This window comes from Pholis gunnellus, assembly GCF_910591455.1.
Source record: "Pholis gunnellus genome assembly, chromosome: 4".
Classification (NCBI taxonomy): domain Eukaryota; kingdom Metazoa; phylum Chordata; class Actinopteri; order Perciformes; family Pholidae; genus Pholis; species Pholis gunnellus.
In genome coordinates, this window is record NC_136530.1 from 10,096,455 (window position 1) to 10,118,701 (window position 22,247).

At 38.3% G+C, this 22,247-nt stretch overlaps 2 protein-coding genes across 2 annotated transcripts; both read left to right on the plus strand.

The window, feature by feature from the left end:
* Positions 1-243: 243 nt before the first annotated feature.
* LOC306694852 (atrial natriuretic peptide receptor 2-like) lies at positions 244-13,736 on the plus strand (the record flags this gene model as incomplete). The annotated part of the gene is made up of 23 exons (XM_079157892.1): positions 244-288; positions 936-1,026; positions 1,319-1,451; positions 2,246-2,369; positions 2,967-3,071; positions 3,908-4,010; positions 4,870-5,015; positions 5,144-5,216; positions 5,511-5,643; positions 6,441-6,527; positions 6,621-6,764; positions 7,027-7,148; positions 7,407-7,551; positions 7,778-7,826; positions 7,911-8,018; positions 8,205-8,324; positions 8,501-8,594; positions 9,043-9,130; positions 9,347-9,486; positions 9,791-9,943; positions 10,637-10,735; positions 11,791-11,882; positions 12,922-13,736. The coding sequence occupies 23 exons, from the start codon at positions 244-246 to the stop codon at positions 13,030-13,032; spliced, it is 2,505 nt and encodes an 834-aa protein (XP_079014018.1). The 3' UTR covers positions 13,033-13,736.
* Positions 13,737-14,363: 627 nt separating this feature from the next.
* Positions 14,364-21,154, plus strand: LOC306695113 (afadin- and alpha-actinin-binding protein-like). Its single transcript, XM_079158258.1, has 14 exons — positions 14,364-14,418; positions 15,758-15,877; positions 16,320-16,465; positions 16,605-16,808; positions 16,927-17,037; positions 17,160-17,295; positions 17,397-17,472; positions 17,803-17,983; positions 18,347-18,494; positions 18,863-18,999; positions 19,321-19,494; positions 19,805-19,922; positions 20,177-20,324; positions 20,402-21,154. The coding sequence occupies exons 2-14, from the start codon at positions 15,859-15,861 to the stop codon at positions 20,547-20,549; spliced, it is 1,746 nt and encodes a 581-aa protein (XP_079014384.1). The 5' UTR covers positions 14,364-14,418; positions 15,758-15,858; the 3' UTR covers positions 20,550-21,154.
* Positions 21,155-22,247: the final 1,093 nt, after the last annotated feature.

A 22,247-nucleotide genomic window follows, 5' to 3' on the forward strand; every position in this document is an offset into this window, starting at 1 on the left:
GTGAGCTGAAGCACCTTGTGAACGAGTACATGATCAAACTGCGATTGGAGAGCCTCTTCTGCTGATTGGGCAATTAGGGACAAGGGGGAGGGTGGGCCTCAGGAATAATACAAAAAAAAAGATTTAGAGAAGGGCACTTCATTCGGTTGTGGGGTCTGCACACATACACACACACACATGCACAGATTTGGTCATTCACTCAGGCAGTTCAGAGTGGGTCCAGCCACAACAGCAAACCTCCTCATGGCTCTACGGACAGCGGCATCCTTTTACCTGTGTTTCCTGCTGGTAAGTTGTGGTTTTAATAAATATAACCCTATAACAGATTTAATTCCAGAGAGGAAATGTGGATAAATAGCCGCAGAGGTTTAAAGTTAACCCGTTGACGGACTGGACAATGATGTGAAATAAGGACAGGGTGATACATTTTTCTTTTGACTGTATTTACAAAGATGCAGGAATACTGTGTAAACTGAGTGTATGATGTTCACATTTTTCATTTACTGCTGGGGTACCCCGCTAGCTTTTGTTGTCTTGTCAGAAACACTTGTTGCTGCGGGCATGTGGTGGTGTGGCGTTTCTGTGTACTGCTGTGTTACTTACCAGCTTCTTGTGGGGCTGATTTCCTAGATTATAAAATATTCTGTGATCAATCATGAATGAAAGATAATACTGTGATGATTATTTCTTACATCTAGTTCCCATAGTGCTTTTGCTAGTGATGTTGATGTCAGCTGCTGTTTGATATTTGCTCTTTATCATTTTGGCTGAAAACCAACAGGGCTTAGCAGAGCTGAGCTGTGTATTTAATTCATTGACATGAGTCCTGACTCACTGATAAAACACTTTACACACATTAAGCTTTTCAAATTTGTTTACGCACACAAAAACATGCCACTACATGAAAAAGAAAAAAATCCTTTCTATGCCTGCAGGGAGTACATTGCTGGCATGATCTGGACAACACCGAGTACGACTGTTGGCCGATCAACGGTCCAAATGATTTCAACATGATAAGCTGCGGTGGTAAGTTTTTAAGCATTTATATGTCTGTTTGTTTGAGTGGATCATTGCAGTTGAAACAGCTGATCTGTATCTACTTTGGGTGGTTTACGTGTTAGCATTTACTGTAAAATCAGATGCCTTTCCTCTTGTGGCTGAGAAGGAAAGAGACAACATTTACAGCATTTGTCTAGAATTAATTACAGTGACTTAGTAGGTGGGGCTCAATAGAATTCTGTGCAAATACAGCACACGTATATGTACAGTGTTTGTTGAATACATAATGTTCAGGTGACTAGCGCGTGTGTTGTCACAGGTCTGGAGATGGCCTGGGTGCAGCGTCCTCCAGAGAAAGTAACCAACGGGGAAGAGTTCAATGTCTCGTACACGGTGACGGCCTCAGATTCCTTCTACGAGTACGCAGTCAAGAACAAGATTTTCCAGTTCAGGTGAGTGTGTTAGATAAACACCTGGCATCCTAAACTTCTGCCATGCCCTGAATGCACACACACACACACACACACACACACACACACACACACACACACACACACACACACACACACACACACACAAAGAACTGTTCTGTCATACTGATTCACCACAACACTAATACTAATAAACTTATCAAAAAAGGAAAGCGGACAATTGTTCAGATGATACAGATAATGTATTACCTATTCCTGACTGTATCTGTGTAATTCAATGTGTTTTATGTTAAATTGAGGCTACTTTCATTTTCACGTTTAAAGGGATAACCCCAAAATCAAAAATACATATATTTCCTCTTACCTGTAGTGAGATTGCTATGGTGTTAGTTCCCTATTGGAGGTATCGGCCATCGGCCACAGGGATATCTGTAGACTCTCAAATATAATGGGACTACCGTATATAGGACACTCGGCTTGTGGTGTGTGCCAAAAGTATACATTTGAAAAACTCAACAGCATTTTCTTTTTCCAGAAATTATGACCCTGTTAACCAAGATAATCCACACTTTGGATGTAGCAACTGTGGCTGAGACAAAGTAGTTCCTACATGAAACTGCTGTGTGTGGATTATCTTGAGTAACCGAATCATGATTTATGGAAAGAGACATTGCTGTTGAGCTTTTCCAATGTATTTCTTGGAGCACTATCTAGATTGATAAATAGCACTACAGGTAAGAGGAAAAATATGTATTTTTGATTTTGTGTTTTATGTTAGTTCATTTTAATGTTTACCATCTTATGTTCCCTTCTAGTAATGCGTCAGAGGCAAAGAGGTTCTGTCATGAACACGAGTGCCCGACAAACTGGAAAAACGCCAATGAAATGAACTGCTGCGTGTATCACGCCAACATCCACTCCTGTCCTCTCGGTCTTATGGTGGGTTATTTGAAGTGTGTCCTGTCGTACAACACTGGTTTCATCTTCACCATCCACACTGTCATCGCCTTCTCCTCCTCACATTGAGAAAACTACAGCAAGCAAACATGATCTGAACGTTGTGCCACAGCTGTCATTTTATGTTTAGTATTAAATTGACATGTATTTCTCAGGATTCTCAATTATATTGCATGACATCTATCCTTTAGGATCTTCTAATTATGTAGTATGCTTTTTATTTTAAAAGAAATGTAGGTATCATATCGTGTTTGATGCTTCCTCTAGATTTTCTTTCGAGGCCCTGTGACTTCCAAATCTTGGTAAAACTGCAACTTTTGAATAAATTGAGATGTTAAAGATTTCCCAAACCTAAGACATATAGTTAGAATAAAATAAAAAAAATACATAAAAGTAAAGTTTTGCAAAGTGTGTTTTAAAGGGTTTTAGGGCAGCAGAAACATATCAGCTCTTTTAGTGAGCACACAACTTGTTGAACCCAAGTAACCGTTATTCAAATATCAGTACTTACTAACGCATGAATGAACTGTCTATAAGACGAGTTTTGGAATAAATAACTGTTGTGTCGTCTCCTCGCAGAAAGAAGGGGGAATCTGTGGCCCGTGGATTCCTGACGATGGTAAAATTGTGACTCACACTGTCTCCAAGGCAGGAATGATGTCCCAGAAATACTGGAATTCAAAGGTGAGCCAACACAAACTAAAAGTATAGATGCATTTTTAACAATTGTTCAGAACATTTTGGAGAACATTTCAAGTATTTCTTACAGCCTCATATCCTGTTAATACCTGCCCATATTTAATTATATATATTGGTTTTAACACACAAAGACGCAAATAAAAAAAGCATCCTTTACTTTTTACAATTCACAAACTGCTGTTTTTTACTGACTGTTACAGTTTTTCAACTTTAACTCTGTTGTCTGATGGATAATTCATCTTGCACCCAGGCAAAACATAAAAGACGTGTTTTGATCAAAGTGACACATCCTTTGTGAAGCCTGTTGTCTGTTATGTCACGATGCGACTTGGCTGCAGGTTGTAATTACTTGTCAGTAGGAAATTACAGGATTATAAAAAGCCAAACAAATGACACAAAGTAAAGACAACCAAGTAAAAAACAACAGTGAAATGATGTATAATCTGACAGAATATTATTGTATACAGTCCTGAAAAGATGTATAAGGCAAACAATTCTTTGTACAGTTTACATATTCAACAACAGCTCTGATTGTTTGAATTCATTTTTATCTCACAGTATAGTGAATTTAAGTTTGACATTTCTTTTTGTGACAGTGTTTTCTGTACAGTTTTCAACTATAATAACAAAGTTTATATATACTGTTTAATAAACTGTTTTTCATGCATTTCATTTTATTTAATGAGGGACAATCAACCATCACCTTGTTGTTTCATTTGCTAAGAAAACAATAAATGTAAATGATAGTGTTGACTGAGACTTATTTCCGATATACAACCTAACTCATGGTACAATTTGTATGGCGGTGTTTTCTCATATAGGTGGTGCTGATCCATGTGGGAGTCACCTCCGTCATTGCTCATATTAAAATGGGACACATGCACGCAGCACTGGAGTCCAAAGTGCTTGTTGTCAGTGCTCAAGGTCAGTCTGCTAAGTATCTATTTGTAGATATGCGGAATCCTACAGTATGTGCTGAATAATGCCTCTGCGGCTCAATCATGATCCAGTAAAACATTTGTGCAAAATTACAATCTCTGGGGTGTTGAGCAATACAAGTCAAAGGGAGTAAGAGCACGCATTTGTTTACACCCTGAACTTCCACATAAATATGAAGGAAAAAGGTCAACTTGTGTGTGGCGTTGCAGTAAGAATAGCCATCATTTCAAAACAACTGCTTCCCTTACAATAATACACTTTTACACAAATACTTATTTGTCAATGTATCTGTATTCTTCCCGAAAACATAATGATCATCTGTGTGGATTACATTTTAATTCAGTCAGTGGCAAAAAGTAACTAATTTACCTAAGTAGGCGACTGTATTTAAGGACAATTTTGATGCACTTTCCATTTTCTGCTCCTTTATACTTCCACTATATTTTTTTGTTAAATTAAGTTACTACTTACTTTGCAAATTCAGACAAATGATAAATACAAAATGTAACAAATACATTATACTATGTTATTATAGGTTAAAACAAGATAAAATATGACATAATTGATACAAGGAGGAAATAAAAAATGTACCAGCTGCAGCATTAAAGCGATCTACACATTAATGCATCAATAACTACAATCCAATAGTATAATATACATTATTCTGCAAGATCCATTCTGCATTATGAGCACTTTTATGTTTGGTACTTTAAGTACATTTTGATGCTCATAACTTTGTACTTTTACTTTAGTAGAATGTTCGTTTTTTAAACAATCTGAGTGCTTCCTCTGCCGCTAAAAGTGGATGGAAACCTCAAATATAAAATGTGTGATTGTGTTTCAGTGTGTGGGGATGACGAATGCGAGCTGGAGGAGAACTGTCTGAACTGTCCTGCAGACTGTGGCATCTGCCCGATGTCCATCACTATCAAAGTGGCCATTGGGCTTCCAGTTTCTCTCTTCAGCAGCGGCTTCATCCTAACCATAGTGGTCTGTCGGTGCAACAGACACACACACACACACACACACACACACACACACACACACACACACACACACACACTAACACACATGAGATGTTTCATGCGCTGATGTTTATCTTAATGTCCTCCCTGCAGTGGCTCCAGTACCAGAAACAGAGAATGCTTTGGGATGAAAGCTGGATCATCAACTACAAGAACATAATATTTGGTAAAAAGTCTCACACTGAAGTTGTTAAAAGATACTGTTTACATATATATGAAACTTTGCTTGCAAGCTTTAGACTTTCACTTTCATTTAAGACTTGTTTCAATAATATGTTCGATATATCTGTGATGTCTGCTGTTTTTGTGGGATTTTCAATTTCAAATAAAATGTTAATGTAAGTAAGAATGGGTCAGGCCTGGAGGTTATTTTACCCTCCAATAAAGCATTTCTATTCATAAAAAAAAGAGTTTTACTACTGACCCTGATTCTGAGTATCTAACTGTCTGGTGTGTGCAGGTAAAGTGTGCTGCATGGGCCTCTGCAGCACCATCAGTCTGCAGCGAGTCAAAAGTATGTCTACCATCAGTCAAACAACTGATGTGACCGTGTTCACCAGAATCGACACTTCCTTCATCCAGCCAGGCATCTAGTGAGAAACAATATTATTTTAGTCAGAAACATTCAACTAACAGAAGTTGAATGTTCAAGCATGTTTTTTAGACACACTGTCTCACTCTTTTACTCTTTTTCTGTACGGCTCAATAAAACACGGACTATACCATATGGATCAGCACTGTACAGTTAGGAGCTGTGTCTAATGTGTGATAAGATAAGACTCTATTGATCCCAGAGGGGACGTTCACATGTTACAGCAGCACAGAAACACTCTGAGAGGGAATTATGCAAATATTTGTGAAAAAGAAGTAGTAGCCAAGAAATAGTGCAACTCAACCATGATGTGTGAACTATATGGTATAAATTCATTGGTTTAGGTAAAAGTAATGTACAATAACTACATGTACAATATACATAATAATGTGATACAATTACATAATGTTATATTTACAGTATGTGCACTATATGTAATATGCACATACAACAATTATAATAATACACTACTGTTAATTATATATACTAGAAATCAAAGAAAATAATACAATAATATAAAGGCACAATAGTGTTAGTGTTGTCATGTGTCAGCTATATAATTAATACAATGTACGTAAAGTTAAACAGTAATATAGATATTGTACTAATTTCATCATCTCATTCAATGATTGTCAGTTCACTTTAATGAATCCATTCAAAGAAATAAAATCCATTTAGTTCATTAAAGTCCATTAGATGACTTTAATCTGTTGTTGACAACGTGCCAACTTTTATGACTGGTTCCTCTGCACGTCTCAAATGTATGAATTTCTAGTTGACTTGATGGTCTTCTTGCAGTGATGGGAGGACGGTGGCAGTGAAACACATCCAGAATAAACATTTCACCCTCTCTAAAACCATCAGGAAGGAGGTGAAAGAAGTTAGGTGAGGAAAAAAAAACATTTTACTGACAGAAATAATAATAAACTCTTGTCTCCCAAACTCCATTAGCTTTATGTAATTGTTCGTATTGGCTAGGCAACTGGATCACCCCAATCTATGCAAGTTCATTGGTGGTTCCATCGAGGTCCCCTACATCAGCATCATCACAGAGCACTGCCCAAAAGGAAGCCTGTCGGATGTCCTGCTGAATGTGGACATCCCCATCAACTGGGGCTTCAGGTGAGAAAATATCACACACGGCTTCATTTTTATACGTTTACCATTTAGCAGTATAGCAGTGGCGAAACATAACAAAGTACACTTGCTTTACGAGTACTGTACTCAAGTACAAACTTTCTACTCCACCAGATTTCAGTCATTAAATCAACATTTCACACCACAGTTTAACAATCAAATAAAGGAAGACTTAAATATAATTTCCCCAATAGACCACAATGTAAAAATAAACAGCAACATCTGGACTGCTCCTTTCCCCATGCAGACTTTCCTTTGCTACTGACATCACTCGCGGGATGTCGTACCTTCACCAGCACAGGATGTTTCATGGTAGACTTCACTCCAGAAACTGTGTTATTGATGACCGCTGGGTGTGCAAAATCTCAGGTAACAAAAATAAAGACACAACTTCAGTCTACAGCATCAAAGCACATTGGTCTTTGTTATATTCCTGTTTTCAGTAATCACACATCTGTGATATATCACCCAACATACACAGATTAAATAACACTATGAAACAAAACACCTCCTTATCATTGCACCACTCAGCCATGTCCGACACCAGCAGCACTGTCATTATCTAGGCAAAGTGAAAAACAACATCCTGCTTCACTGTACTCTATATTTTTCTGTATTTGGGGTCAGATTTTGGGCTCACAGCCTACAGAAGGGAGGACTTGGAGGTCGTCAGTAATGTCTTCAATTGTGGGGATGTGAATCGTATAAACTGTGCACCAGAGGTCCTGCTGGGAAACAGCTCCAATATGACGCCAGCAGCAGATGTCTACAGGTGTGTTTGAGTGTCAAAGTATAAGCAGTTCATTGTAGTTAAAGCAGTTCATTTTGGATCACACATGAAAATTTGATACAGTTTAATCAAAGATGGGGACATTGAGTTATGTAGGACAGGCAACCATCTTCATCTATGCATGACAATTATTGAATCTTTGCACTGGAAAATACACGGAAAATAATATTCATTAAATCGTTTCTCTACTTTTCCCTCGTCTTCTCAGCTACTCCATGATTCTGGTTGAGATTGCAACTCGCACCGACGTCATTTCAGTGAGCATGATGGCTTTCTGTGTAGATTACAACCTTTAGCTTCCTTTTGATCTTAGTTTTGTAACCAGCAGACTTCTCTAACAGGACCAGGCTGAGGGAGTGAGGATCGATATCATGTGGCGCCCCCCTCTGCCTGAAGTCAAAGCAGGGAAGGCAGATACTGACTGTCCCAGTCAAGGAGATTACTGTGAGGTCTGTCTCATGTGCAGACTGAAAATAGAATAATGTCATATATGTACTGATGCTCTTGTTGAGCTCTCTCTCGAATAACTAGAAAAACGTGGTAACGTTCTATTGATATTATATGTCATACACATATGACTGTTTGAACATATTGGACAATGAGGTGTTGCTCTCTTCTCTTGAACACCTGAACAGCTTATTAAGAAGTGCTGGTGTCATAACGCCACAATGAGGCCCACGTTTGAGCAGGTCAAGAAGATGCTCGACAAAATGAACCCACACAAAGTCAGCCCTGTGGACATGATGATGAACCTGGTAATAACCCACTGAAATATGGTAAAATAAATTAGAATAGCGTGTAAAGATACATAGAATGCATATATTAAACAAACAGTAATACTTCAAAGACAAATGCTATGAAAAAAACGGAAATTCCATTTGTGCCATCTGGATTGTTTTGAATTTCAGATATACATTTTGATTTATTGCAGATGGAGAATTACAGCAAACATCTGGAGGCCATAGTCGCTGAGAGAACACAGGACCTTCTTCAAGAGAAACAGAAGACAGATCAGCTGTTGTACAGTAAGTCAGAATAACAGTGTGGAGTGATTGGAAAGGGTTGCAAGGCTCCAATGATTGATCCCAAAAAGAATCATGCTGTTGATCAAGTGTAGCTTTAAAGAATTTGTTTTGGATGACATTGCAGAGATAACACTATGCAGTACAAGCAGGACTAGATGTGTATTTCATTATATAAAGGGTGATGAACAGTTAACTGTGAAATGTGCACATATACATTCATTATCTCCAACATATGCATGCCGAAATGCAACATATAAAACGTCCCCTAAAGCAGAGTTGTTACTGTTTAGTTGATGTCAGTTATTCATTCAAATGAGTTACTGACATGACGCAGTCAAATGAGCTCACTGCCATCTAGTGGTGCAGAAGCAGCACCTTCATCATACCCATTGTCCAAAAGACTATATATTGGGGCATGTTCTTTTTAAGTGGTGAAATTCCTGTGCAGGTATGTTACCAAAACCGGTGGCTGATGACCTTCGTCAGGGTCGAACAACAGAGGCTCAGAGCTTCTCCAACGCCACCGTCTACTTCAGGTTTGTGTTGGGTTCGTTACATTTACTTTTATTCTTTTATGGACATTTGTCAAGTTGCAGATTCTCTGGAGTGTAACTTAAATATGTTCAATTGACAGGGATGTATTTAGATTGATTTGATCTTCTACATTGCTATGTACTTTTTCATATACATGCAAATTGTTTGGTTGTATACATGTATAAGATGACTAACATTGTTTTACTCCCCTGTGACAGCGATATTGTGGGCTTTACTCAGCTGTCTGGTGCCAGCACTCCCTACCAGGTAGTGGACTTCCTCAATCAGCTCTACACCAGCTTCGATGACATTATAGACATTTACGACGTTTACAAAGTGGAGACAATCGGTGACGCTTGTAAGTACAGACAACAAACTGATTTTGAACTACTAACAAAAAGTGATAAATCATTTTGATAAAGAACTACCATCAATATACACTGTATATTTATATTATAATTGATCACAGCTTGAAAATAAGGACAAACATTTGTTGAGAGGCAGATACACAACTAAAATGGATGATTTCAAAGACAAAAACAACAACTGATCTCACGTCTACAGAGTGCCTGAATGTGTGTTTTGATATTTTATCATTAATGCAGCTCTCTCTTCCTTTTTCTGTATTGTTTCTTGACATGGAATACTGGCTTATCTTCCAGACATGGTGGTCTCAGGGGTCCCTCAAGAAAATGGCATCAATCATGCTGGGGAGATAGCCAGCATGGCTCTTGATCTGGTCAGTGTCTGCCACACTTTCAAGATCCCTCATAAACCCAACACACAGCTGAAGATACGCGCTGGCATCCACTCAGGTACTGTGGACATCTCACCTGTATCCAGCATCAGTTTATTCAACCTGTGCTTTGCTTTTCCCAGAGGTTGAGATATCAGATTGTTTTCTCAGGACACATTCACAGTTTTACAACGGTCCAAGGTCAGGTTGCAGAATGTAAGAGTAATCTTAAACAACCTGTTTGCATATATGAGAAGCTAAATATTAATACAATTAAATGTAAATGCTGTTTAAATTGTTATACCATTTTTTTTACCTACATTTTTTTCATTATTTCACAGCCAAAGCCAAATATATTCCATTCCATTCAATAAGGCTTTACACATCTGGTCATAATAAAAAGGATAATGCAAAATGCATTACGTTTGCAATACTGACCCATACACCCTCTGAAGTATGACAACATAAATTATAGCTATTGTAAGATAGATAAAGTAAGACATGACCTGCTTCAAAAAGAGAAAGGATTAGAGTATTATCACATATCTCATCACATGTGCAGCCACTGGCCTCAAGTCCGTACAAACCAATATAATACATGTCTGTAGATAGAATATATATATATATGTGTGAGTAAAAATAACTCTAAGATTTAAGGTATTCTCCTTTTAAATAATCTGACATGCATTATCAGGATTCAACAATGTCATACGTTCAATATTATCCACCCAAAGGCTTGCAGTTACCGTCACTGCTGTTTTTTTCCTGCCAGGACCTGTTGTGGCTGGTGTGGTTGGCACCAAAATGCCTCGCTACTGTCTGTTTGGGGACACTGTCAACACAGCGTCACGCATGGAATCAACAAGTGAAGGTAAGGATAAGATACACTGCTTTTGATCCAAATAATGTCTCAAGATGACACAGTTTATCTCAGAGAAAAAAATATCTGTTGATTTCACTTTAAATTGTTACTTTATGTGCTGAACAACTGTGCTACATGACCTCTGCTCTCTTAATATTGTCCCACATTGATTCAAGAGTGTGTCTGCAGTGTTGTTGCAACTGACTTCAATAGCAGTTCAGGATTAGCTTTTGGCCGGTGACCTTTGGCCTGCTGCTATCATGCCAAACATGATTGTCTCTGTTAGCTCAGCAGCACGCTGGAGTTACAACATGCAGGTTGGACAATGTGATCTCCTGTACCTAATCCTCTGCATTAAACTAGTGGAATAATGGATAAGTACCGAGTGACTGTGAAAAACAAAAGTCTTAACTTGATAATACGAGCTAAAAGTTAACCTGAAGAGCTTTATGAGGAAAATCTAACTTATCTCAATTGTGTAAGGTTTGTGCACACAGGACAGTATGCTCTTTGCCTTTCACAATTTGCAACAATGCGTTTAAGTCACCATGTGAAAAACTATAAGTGTCATATATGATGGAAAATGTGCAAATTATGCCTGTGCAGTTTGTCTTCCATAATTACAGACATCCCTTCCAGATCTCAAAGTACTTTGGAGTTGTATGTATTATGTCTATGCCAGCAGAGCACTACATTTTTAGTACATATGACTTGCATATCCTAACATATGAGGTACATATACAAAGTGTACACTGTATTGTATTCGATCTGGATGAATATGACTATAACGATGACACAAAATATAATACTCTAGATCGATAACCATAAATTCCATATTTCACTTACCACTTTACAACACATGCAGTTTACTAGATCAGTTTTATACTATATGGACTATATTAACTGCTGCAATTTGGTTTTAATTGTAATGTTTTCAATTGGCTGGAGAGCACAATTTTTGAAAAGAAACTGCAGAATAGCGTGATAAAAAACGTGCTCTACATTTTGCACATAATGATGCTCAAAGAAAAAAATAAACTGGTTATTTATAATTATGTCCATAGCTCTAAAGATCCAGGTGAGTGGTGCCACAGCTGACCTGCTTCACATGCTAGGAGGTTACATTCTGACATGCAGAGGAACACTTCCTGTGAAGGTAACATTGTATATGTGTGTGTGTGTGTGTGTGTGTGTGTGTGTGTGTGTGTGTGTGTGTGTGTGTGTGTGTGTGATATATATGACCTGTGTTGAAGAATATTGAGATATTATGGCTGCTGCAGTGACAAACACAGAACCATCTGCACAGCATATTAAGCTTCCTATGCTTTTATTTGTATTAGGAAGGCAGACTGTAGTCATTGGACCTTTTATACTGTTAGGTATTTCTATTATTTTGTCTACTCCATTTATATAAATCAGGCTAGGCCTAATGACAGAAACACTTCTCTGTATAATGCAATACAGTTCAAAAGCATCGCAAACAGCAGTCTCCAAAGTGGCCATGAAGTTGAATCAACACCTTTCTAAAATAGTTTCAACAAAGACTGAACATTGTAACCTTCATGAGACTAGGAGCTGTTGCAGCACTGCTGTATCAGAGTGCTGTAGTTTTAGCTATAGGTGCACATATCAAACTGGCTACTGAGTGTACACCCACAGCATCTCTCAAAATAAACCTCACATGATAAGCTTTGTTGCATATAATGCTATTTCTACCTTCTTTGTGCTGTGATGGAGGTAACTGTTTCTTTAAAAAAAAGCCCAATTGATGCAGTGATAAATATAATCACACACAAGATGGGGCACCACCTTTGAAAAAAGACAAGGGATTTATGAGGCTGAGATTTCAAAAGATTACATGAAAGTTCCCTCCAAATGAAAAGAGAGGGTGTGTCTGGTATTTGCTTTGTTTTTCAAGGAACCATCATCCAGTTCTACTGGCTTCTATTCACATTGTAACCTAAGACCTCTTTTAGGGTGGTGCCAGTGTTATGATGGGGGAGGGGTTTACCTCTCAGTCCCAAAGGACTGGGCGGCCGACACTTGTGATGTCTTGCTAAGAGATGGCCTCAGCTGCTGCTCTCTGCCCCCCATCAAACCCTAATGGCTTTATTTAAAATTCAAAGGAACACATGCTTTGCAATATGACTCTCTTCTCTTTCTCATTCACTCTCTCATTTTTCTTGACCTCACAGGGAAAGGGGGACATGACAACATGGTGGCTTGAAGCAAAGAGAGACGATTATACAGACCCACTGCTCAGAACATCTGAATCTAGAGGAGACCTAGTGCCAGTTAGTGACTAGTTCAGAGCCTAAACTGTGACAATCACTGTATGAAAACTGGTCAGGCTTTGTGTTGTGCAATGTAATTGTATCCAGTGAAGTCTGTTTTGGTTAAATGTGCAGATACAATTATAGGATGAACTAATAGTTTATCATTAATTTAAATAGTGCACTGTAAATCCAAAAGAATAGGCAGAGAGACATGCCAGAGTTATGGAAATGCTATTTTTTATCACACTTTATCCTTATAAATTGTCTCTCATATATAGCTTTATTTTTATTTTTGCAATTGTCATCACCTTTCTTTCTTCTGATTAACTTAAAGTAAAGGAGATATTCACTGCCTGAAGATTAAGAAAAACCTTTCTTAAAATATATAAATAGCATTTCCATATTAGTCCATTTGAACATTTCAAACATTCTGACTAAGAACTGGTATCTGAACAGGCCTTTTGCACAGGGAAAGCACAGGTGTAATTAATAAACTTGATATTGGCTATTTTTTGTTTGTTTTTGATTATTAGGGCCCCAGTATTGTACATGATTGCTCACTCATGCTACTTTTAAATTAGAACTCTGAGCCATTGCTAATGTTATAAGTCTACTTGTGCTTATTTTGCAATGAAAAGTTAAAATGTCTGTAGAGAGAAAAGGTTAATTATCAGTAGCCTACTTTGGAATCAAACTCTTCCATTCAAGCTACTTGTGATTTCCAAATAAAGTTGTGTGCCTTGTTGATGCAGAATAAATGTGATACAATTATCTAAATAACAACTGTTTTACTTTTGTAAAATGAGAATGCACAGTTGACTGTAGTCATTTTTGGAAGGTGTTGCTTACTGTGCGTGCAATGAGCTATTTTACTGTCTTGTTCTTAAATTCAGTGATGTATAGTTTGCATTAAAGTTACTCTAAAGTAATTTTGTTCATTCATATTGTTTACCTAACTAACTTCAACCGCTTAATGCTAGTTCATTAATTGAAACAATTCACATTTTTGAAGTCTCGCTGCTTACAAATTCAAATGACGTTTCTGAATACAGCACGATAAATAGATCCTTATCTTATTCGATCATACTGTCAACAATATAATATCATAATACAAAAGGTAAAAAAAAAAACAATTACAAGCGTTCTTCATTCGTGTCCGTGTGTTCTAAACAATAACATTGATGAAGCATGATGAAGCATGATTAAATTGGCTTTAAAACTTGAAGTACCTTACAGCCAAGAGCCAATCATATTGAGCCGTGCTCCGTTGCCTGGCAGCGATTCGGCCAATCAGCGTGCTGTTTGGTTTGCTTGCAGTCAGTGGCGTGAACTGTCGTTGGGACAGACAGTTTCGGGAACTGCTGTATCTTCAAGCAACGCGCAATTGGGAGACACATTTTGAAAATTCAACGTGGAGTAAGTAATATGTTGGTCATTTTAAACGTATGCTTTCGCAACTAGTCGCTAAGATAACCAGCCGCTCTTCTTCAACGTCAGATTGTTTTCAGGTGGAGGCTCCGGTGGGCAGTTAACGTTTGCCTATTTAACGTTAGTTTAACACTCACTGCGGTGTACGGGGCCTGCACAACCTTCTTGTTTTGTTTTATATCATTAACGTTATTTACCAAACACGATTTGTTGAGTGAAGTAGCGTGTAGTTGCACGTGTGTAACACGCCAAAATTACACTTTATTATCGACATCAACAACATAACGTATGTTGTTCGAGGCTATCCCACGGTTATCTGTTTGTAACTGTCTGCAGACCTGTAGAAGCAAGGCTACAAGGTTTTTATTTGTTATTATACGACAGGATTGCACACAGACTTGTAGATTGTAGTTTCATAGGAAATAAAACATACATGTCTCTGAAATTAAAGGCATATTCTTATCATACATGGCCCAGTGGGATCACAAAGCTTAAATACATTCTGTAAATTCTACTTCAACATTTTGGAGATTTTATACTGGAAATAAGTTTGATTCAGTTACAGGTTAACACTTGTTGAGTGGTCAGTCTAAGCAGCTCATAGGTTTGTTAAGCTGTGTGGCTCTCGGCTTGCCATCTGTCTCGCCAGGCTGATTAAGTATCACTAAAACCAAAAGGTAGGTCCCCTGAGTTATTAATGAGTCACAGCCTCATAGTGACTGAAATCTATGAAAAATCGAACGCATAAAAAGTTCTTCATAAAATAAACATAAATATATTTTTAAATGCTTGTTTCTGCTCATGCTCTTCAAACTGCTGTCCCCAAGAATGAGTAAATGGTACTGTAGTTTCCAGTAATATCTATATACTATTAGTAGAAAACATAGGCATTTGTACAGGGGGAGAATGTTTCTGATTGTGTGGTTCCACAGAGAAATTGCCTGTTCTTGGATTAGTCTGATCAGCTGACGCATGGAGATAAGATGCTGGCCTGGTCCAAGCCTGTAACCTGTTAAATACTCCTCCAGTGACAATGGCGTCAAGCGAAAAACACCACAACAACACCATCAACATAACAATCACATTAAGCTTTGAAAAAGACTTTCTAAATGAACAGACATTTTAATATTTTAAATGTATCTGTGGCTGTGAGCACACTACGTGATCACTGTTTAACTCGTTGAGTTAGCTCCTGTGAATCTGCTGTCCTCACACTGTTGTTTAGGTTGCCGTGTGTTTCCAGCCCTTATCGCTGCATGTCCACTTCCATCGCCTCGTAATCCAGACTTTGTTGGATGGCCACTGCTAATCTGACCCTCTATTTCAGGAGCACTGACTGCGTAGGTCGATCTTGTTGCAAGCTTTGTGTATCATTCGTATGCAGTAGACGACGACCCAGACACGTAGCCTGAAGGCTGCACTGCAACAATGCCAGAGTCCTTCCTGGGTGAGTTAAGATTTTGTTTATTATTTTAAGATCTTTATAAACCAGTGAATGTGCACTGGGAATGAGACACGTTTAACAGTTGGCTATTGTACTCTGCAGTTGTTCATTAGCCCCTTTTACATGTATCAGAAAACTGCACAATAATGTATAATGTGATTTTGACTTTCTGTCAGCATCCTCATTTTAGACTGAGCTGAAGTACTGCAGTGTTTTGCCTTCAACAGTTGTGTGTACGTTACTGTATCATTTTCTCTATCTTGTGCTCTGTATCAAACCTTGTGAGTAAGGAACAGCTCAAACTAACATAAATGCTATTCTTAGTTTCTTTAACCTCAATTCCTGTAATATTTACTGTATATGAAGTGGTTTATTTTTCTTGTCAAGCATTAACAAATTAGCATAAGTCCATACTGCATATATTTCACAGAGTTTCTTTCCCCAGAAGTCAAGGACATTTGCAGCAGCTCCGTTGAATGTAGGCCATCTCCCTTGAGACAGTTTAGCCAATCATCGGTGCACAGAAACTACATTCTCAGTACGTTCTGCACGGAGCACAATGTGCAGGAATGTCTATCACACATCAATCAGGTTGGTAACCATGCATGTCTCACTGATTATGAGCACAGTTATTGCCATGTACATGCTTGCGGTTTAAGGCCTACAATATGTCTGCAATGTTCTTGGTTTGAGTTTGGCTCCTTTTCTTCTTTTCTTCTCCCTTTTACAGGAGGTCTTATCTCTTGGCCTCCCACCAGTTTCGACGGAGTCGAGCAGCAGCTCAGAGATGAATGTTATGGCTGTGCTGAATTGCATGTATGACCTGATTCAGCTGCACCGCAGGGGCCTCCGGACCCTGGAGAACATGGAAGTGGAACAGCTGAAGTCCAACAGCAATGTGGACTTCTTGCAGCTCACCAACACCCAACTAAAAGTACAGTAACATTTACACCCAGTAATTCCTCCTTATCAATATTGTATTGAAAAATAACAATATCAATAAAATGTAACTAAAACTAAATGTCCATGTCCATGTTGTTCTGTTATCATAGGAGCAGCTTGAACTGTCCAAAAGAGAAAGCACAGGACTTCTTGAGAGAGAACGACAGCTGCATCTGAAGGTGAAGAGTTTGCAGAACTGCCTGAAAAATGAAAAAGATGAGGTACTTTCTTTGGACTTACTGGCCCAGATCATGTTAAGTGAATCCACTGGCAGGTGTTTGGTCTCAGGTGGATAAACATGACAGTTGAAACAGTAAAAACTTGTTTTATTTCCTCCTGCCAGGTGCAAAAACTTCAGAACATAATTGCAAGCCGGGCCAGCCAGTACAATCATGAGATGAAAAGGAAAGAAAGAGAATTCAACAAACTGAAGGAGCGCTTGAATCAACTTCTGGTCGACAAAAAGGAGAAGAAACCAGGTTAAAGAGAAAACTCTTTTTAGTCCCATCCTTTGCCCAAACATTTAACATCTTGAACATGCCCTTTGACACTCTTTAATTTTTAATTTTGTTGCTTCCAGCCATTGATGTATTGAACAACATTGGAAGAGCTGACGGGAAGAGAAGCCTTTGGAAAACTCAAAAGACAGAAGCAAAGTAAGTTCACTTCAAATTTGTTTTGCAAAGTCATTGTATAATATCTTGTCTCAAAAGACCTATTTGTATGTGTAAATAAAAAAATGCAGGAACACAGGAGAAATAAATACAAGGCATGATCTGAGAATGTCCTACTCATCCTACTTTTGCACATCAGCTCCTTTGTTAGCTTTCTAGGTGACACAGATGTATTTTGGGAACATGGGCTTTAAACATGGTGGCACTGCTAAATGCTGGATGTTATTGTAGTTTGAATTAATTTCCTCTGATGATGTGTTCTATTTATAACAAATAAATAAACATAGCTGATTGTCTTTTTGTCATCCCAAGGCATGAGGGGGAGATGTATAAGACTCTGCTGAGCAACTATGACACGCGACAAAGGGAGATGCTGCTTGAAAATGCAGAGTTGAAGAAAGTGTTGCAGCAGATGAAAAAAGAAATGTTGTCCATTCTGAGTTCAAGGAAACCAATGCTGAAAGATGACAAACGTCAAGATGATGGCATTCAGGTAGGGAGAGTGGTTTTTCTCTATTCTCTGATGCTACTTTTCAACAGCTCAACAGGCAGTTGTTGCTAAGTCATTGCTCTCACTTCATTGCCCACATCTTCCTCAATTTGAATGAGATATGTGATCTCTGATAAACTGCATTTAGACATTAAACAATAGTTCACTTAACAGGGCTGTTAAACCGCTTTTTCCCGTTTGCTTCCAGTATTGTAACAATAACATTCGGTGGAGAAATGCCTAAAAAATGATTGAGCAGATTAACACAATAACTACGGCGAAAATGTATCACCATTTTTATTGACAGCTGATTTGTGCTAGATGTGCTACCGATGGATTGAAAAATGTTTTCATTTTTATTGTCAGGCTGACTCAGAGGAAGAAGAGCAAGTGTTTGATTCCTGTAAAGAAAGTGTAGAGCTGTATTGTGATCACGCCCGGGAGAAGCTGACCAACAGTATTCGCCTCCAGTGGAGAAGACTCAAGAGCCATGTTGAAAGATTGGACAGCCAAGGTGGTCTTCATGTAACATACTGACCCTGTTTGATCCTTACACATAACGTATATCCTTTATAAGTAACTTTGTGTCATGTAAGGATTCCAGATTCTTCTCTAACCCCAAAAATAAGCTTTTGTACCATTTATGTGGCAAAATAGAATAAAGTCATACAAGGAACCTTGTTCAACCTAAGAGAAGCTTAAATTATATTCTAAAGCCAAAAATCTCAATATGTAAAGAAGCAACCAATATTCCTGGGCTTATTTTCCAATGACATTCCACTCTGGATCCATACTTCCGGTCTGTTAAAAACAATACCTAGAATATGGATATAAACATAATTGTTAAATGTTTAATTTTGACTCTCTGGGTTGTTTGTTCAGCATCTTTAGCTGAGACGGGGGAGAACAAAACCGATGATGCTATATCCAGAGAGACTCATGAGGAGGAGATGGACAGACTGAAGCTGGAGATCCAGCAGTGCAAAGACTTCATTCAAACACAACAGCAGCTCCTGCAGGTAAGACTGCAATTTACCGTGAAATGTTGAGGTTCATTAGTGGCCAATGTTAAAAGTGAAAGTCACATTGCTGAGACAAGTGTCAAATAATCAATAATCCATTTGAGAAAGAGGTGAAGAAACACTAAACCTGTTGGTTTTAAATATAAGTTGACCTCTAACATGGTAGCTTTAACTCGGTGTAACTCGTTCTCTCTTTTAGTTTTAACCAAGGATTGAAACCTTGTTTGCATGTTGGAGGAAATATATTGTGTTACGTTTGTGTATTCCTTTTGTTAATTTCTAGCTAAACAAACCATACATATTTATTTTTTCTCGTAGCAGCAGCTGAGCTCTCCGTGTGATGAGGAGACCGCATCCCTGCTGAGCGACTGCTACATGCTGCAGGAGAAAGAGCGCTTCAGAGAGGAGTGGAAGACCCTCGAGGAACAGAGGAAGCTCTTTGAGAGGGAGAGGAGGAACTTCACTGAAGCAGCTATAAGGCTTAGCCACGAGGTGATTGATTAAACATTTTTTTCCAGAATTGGTCTGAAATAGATATTTGGGAATACGACACATTTTACTCTTTGTGTAGAACAGCAGTGTGCCAAGATGACTAGTTTATATCCGTAAGCTCACTTCCGCCAAGACATTAGAAACTCAGACAATTTTACCTTCCCGCCTCAAGTCCGATCTCTTCTCCACTCAAAGCGACTTTGAGTTCTTGAAAAGCGCTATATCTCATTTATTGTTATTATTTCATTGTTATTTTAAAAGTGTGACTTTGTTTGTTTTTGAGGTAACTTGTATCTGGTTTAACTTGCAGAGGAAGGCCTTCGAGGACGATCGAGCAATGTGGCTCAAACATCAGTTTTTAAACTTGAGTCCATTTGCTGACGTGAGGAAACCACAGATGTCAACGTCTAAAAGCTGCTTTTTAATATGTGAGTGTCTACTCCGTTACATTGTACTGGCCCACTTCACCGTGATATTAATGATAATGATACTTACAGGTTATTAATTCCTTTACCATTCTTTTATAACACAACTGTGATGCAGTTTTATTGAACTAAATCCCTTCTAGTTTTTACTTGATGGTTCTATGTTATAATTTGTGTTCCCTACTTGTTTATATTGATAACTATCAATAAGTCACTTCCCTGGCAAGGATCAATAAAGTTTAATCTTATATTTGCAGCTAAAACGGAGTCAAGTGCAGCGTCAGGTCCAGAAAAGCTCATCAAATGCCAGTCTGACACAACCTCCCCCACACCCAGATGTGTCCCCCTCACATCACCATCAACAGCAGACCTGTATCGCACACTTGGCCTTATCCCAGAAAAAAGGTATAGTATCTTTATTTGCACAAATCATGACATACCTGTAAAGAATGCAGCTCTTGTGTGTCATATTTTATTTTCAGATCAACCAAACCAAATGGAAAGATTGACCACGTTCAAGAATCAAGCCTCTGTTGTAATGGAAATGTTCCAGTGCAGCACAAACAGTGGAACGACAGTGAAGACCACAGCAGCCAAACACTCCAGAAGGAAAACACCAGCTCTATATGAAGCCAAAAACTATAATAATTATTTTCAAACACGATGGACCGTAAAATTATTTAAAAGGTGTTAACAGTCAAAGCCAAGCAAGAGTTCTGGTTGGCTGATGGTTTGCTGTGCTCTGTGTGACTGAGAGAACCTCTTCTTTCTTTTTTTTTATCTTACGGTATTTATTTTTAGATTATGTGATAAATGTATTTATTTATATGTGTGTTACTATAAGCATTGGTTTGGCAGTCATGTCTTATGTCTAGGATCTTAATCTGAGGCTCCTCTTTTTTTGGCAATGATGGTGTGCCCCGATAATTGATGTTGCTTGGCACTCGTTAATGGTCGCTGTTGCACCTAAACCTGCCTAAATGTTGCTGCTTGTATCTCAACTTTAGTTATCATGTTAAACTTGTCCACTGGCACAATGTTTTAGAATGTATATTTAATGCTGCTGTTTCACTGAATGCAATAAGAAACTGGGTAAAAAATGAAGTATTTTCCGATGGTTTAATATAGAAATGTGGTTAATAACATTGTTATCTAGTAACGTAACACCGCCAATAGACAAGCATTAAATACTTAAGTTTTGCAGATGTCGCCTCACGTCTAAGACCTATTTTCAACTGGCTAAAATGCATCATTGTGTCACAAAACACCAATTTCTTTGAAAATATTGATGATTTGTTCAGTTATTTTTGTTCAGATGATATTGGTTACTATGAACATATTTCTCCAAAGTCATATACACTGGTCGGTGAATTGTGATGTACATGTGGTTTTTAATACCAAATATGGAACTATAGACGTTTACATATAAATGTATTCCTCATTTGAAAATCAATCAACTTGGACTTTTTTTTGCTTCGTAACAAAGATATGCCTTTTTATTTGCATTCCCACAACACATATCAAAATTCAAACTTTGCTGGTTAGGTTTAACCAAATCCATCAGAACTATGTTGTAAACTTGAGAAAACATACACATGGAGACAATTTCTTTCCTTGGTGAAGCAGAGACGAACATTACATTTTTCACAGAGGGTGGTGGTTGCATTGACTTTGCAAAGTTTGCAACGGCCACGTTTGTCACATTTCACAGGCCGGTGTGCTACCTGGTTATTGCGAACATCATCTGGAACTCCCAACATGAAGTCTCTTGGGAGGTGGTGGTGGAGAGGTGGCATTAAGTGTTGGGCGGCCCCTTTGTGACTCAGCCTCTGCCTGGAAGCTCCTTTGTTTCAGTGGCTTTTGGACACCAAGTAGTTTACAGTCAAGGCGATAGATCAACCATGCATTAACAAGGCCTAACACGATGGTTTGCCAGAACAGGTAGGTACCCCGTCTGTGACCTCATGTGGTACTTGCAGACCAAGCATCAAGGAGGTCTATTGCCCCCATGTATGTGTTGTACTCTTTCACATGCACATCACAAAGTGATGTACAAACAAGGAGAGGGTCAAAACATTGTTGTTTGGCATACAGCAACATACAAACATAAAGTATTATACTGTGTAATATCCCAGTGGGCATCTTTCTGTTAAAAAGACGTTTAAAAAAAACGACTATGGTCACTGGTGAAAAGACGTTCAAACTAATACTTGTCTAATACTTTTAGTTTTATTTACAGTTGTCTGCCTTGAATATATGGCAGACCACCTGCAACCGGCTCCTGTGTGGCTTTGACAACGACATTTAAAGAAGGAAAGGGAGATGTTC

What these genes read in the sequence shown, in the direction of transcription:
- LOC306695113 (XM_079158258.1), top strand. An exon ending in GTCTATCACACATCAATCAG is followed by an intron (nt 16,466 to 16,604) that starts GTTGGTAACCAT and finishes TCCCTTTTACAG; the next exon opens with GAGGTCTTATCTCTTGGCCT. An exon ending in ACTCAAAAGACAGAAGCAAA is followed by an intron (nt 17,473 to 17,802) that starts GTAAGTTCACTT and finishes TGTCATCCCAAG; the next exon opens with GCATGAGGGGGAGATGTATA.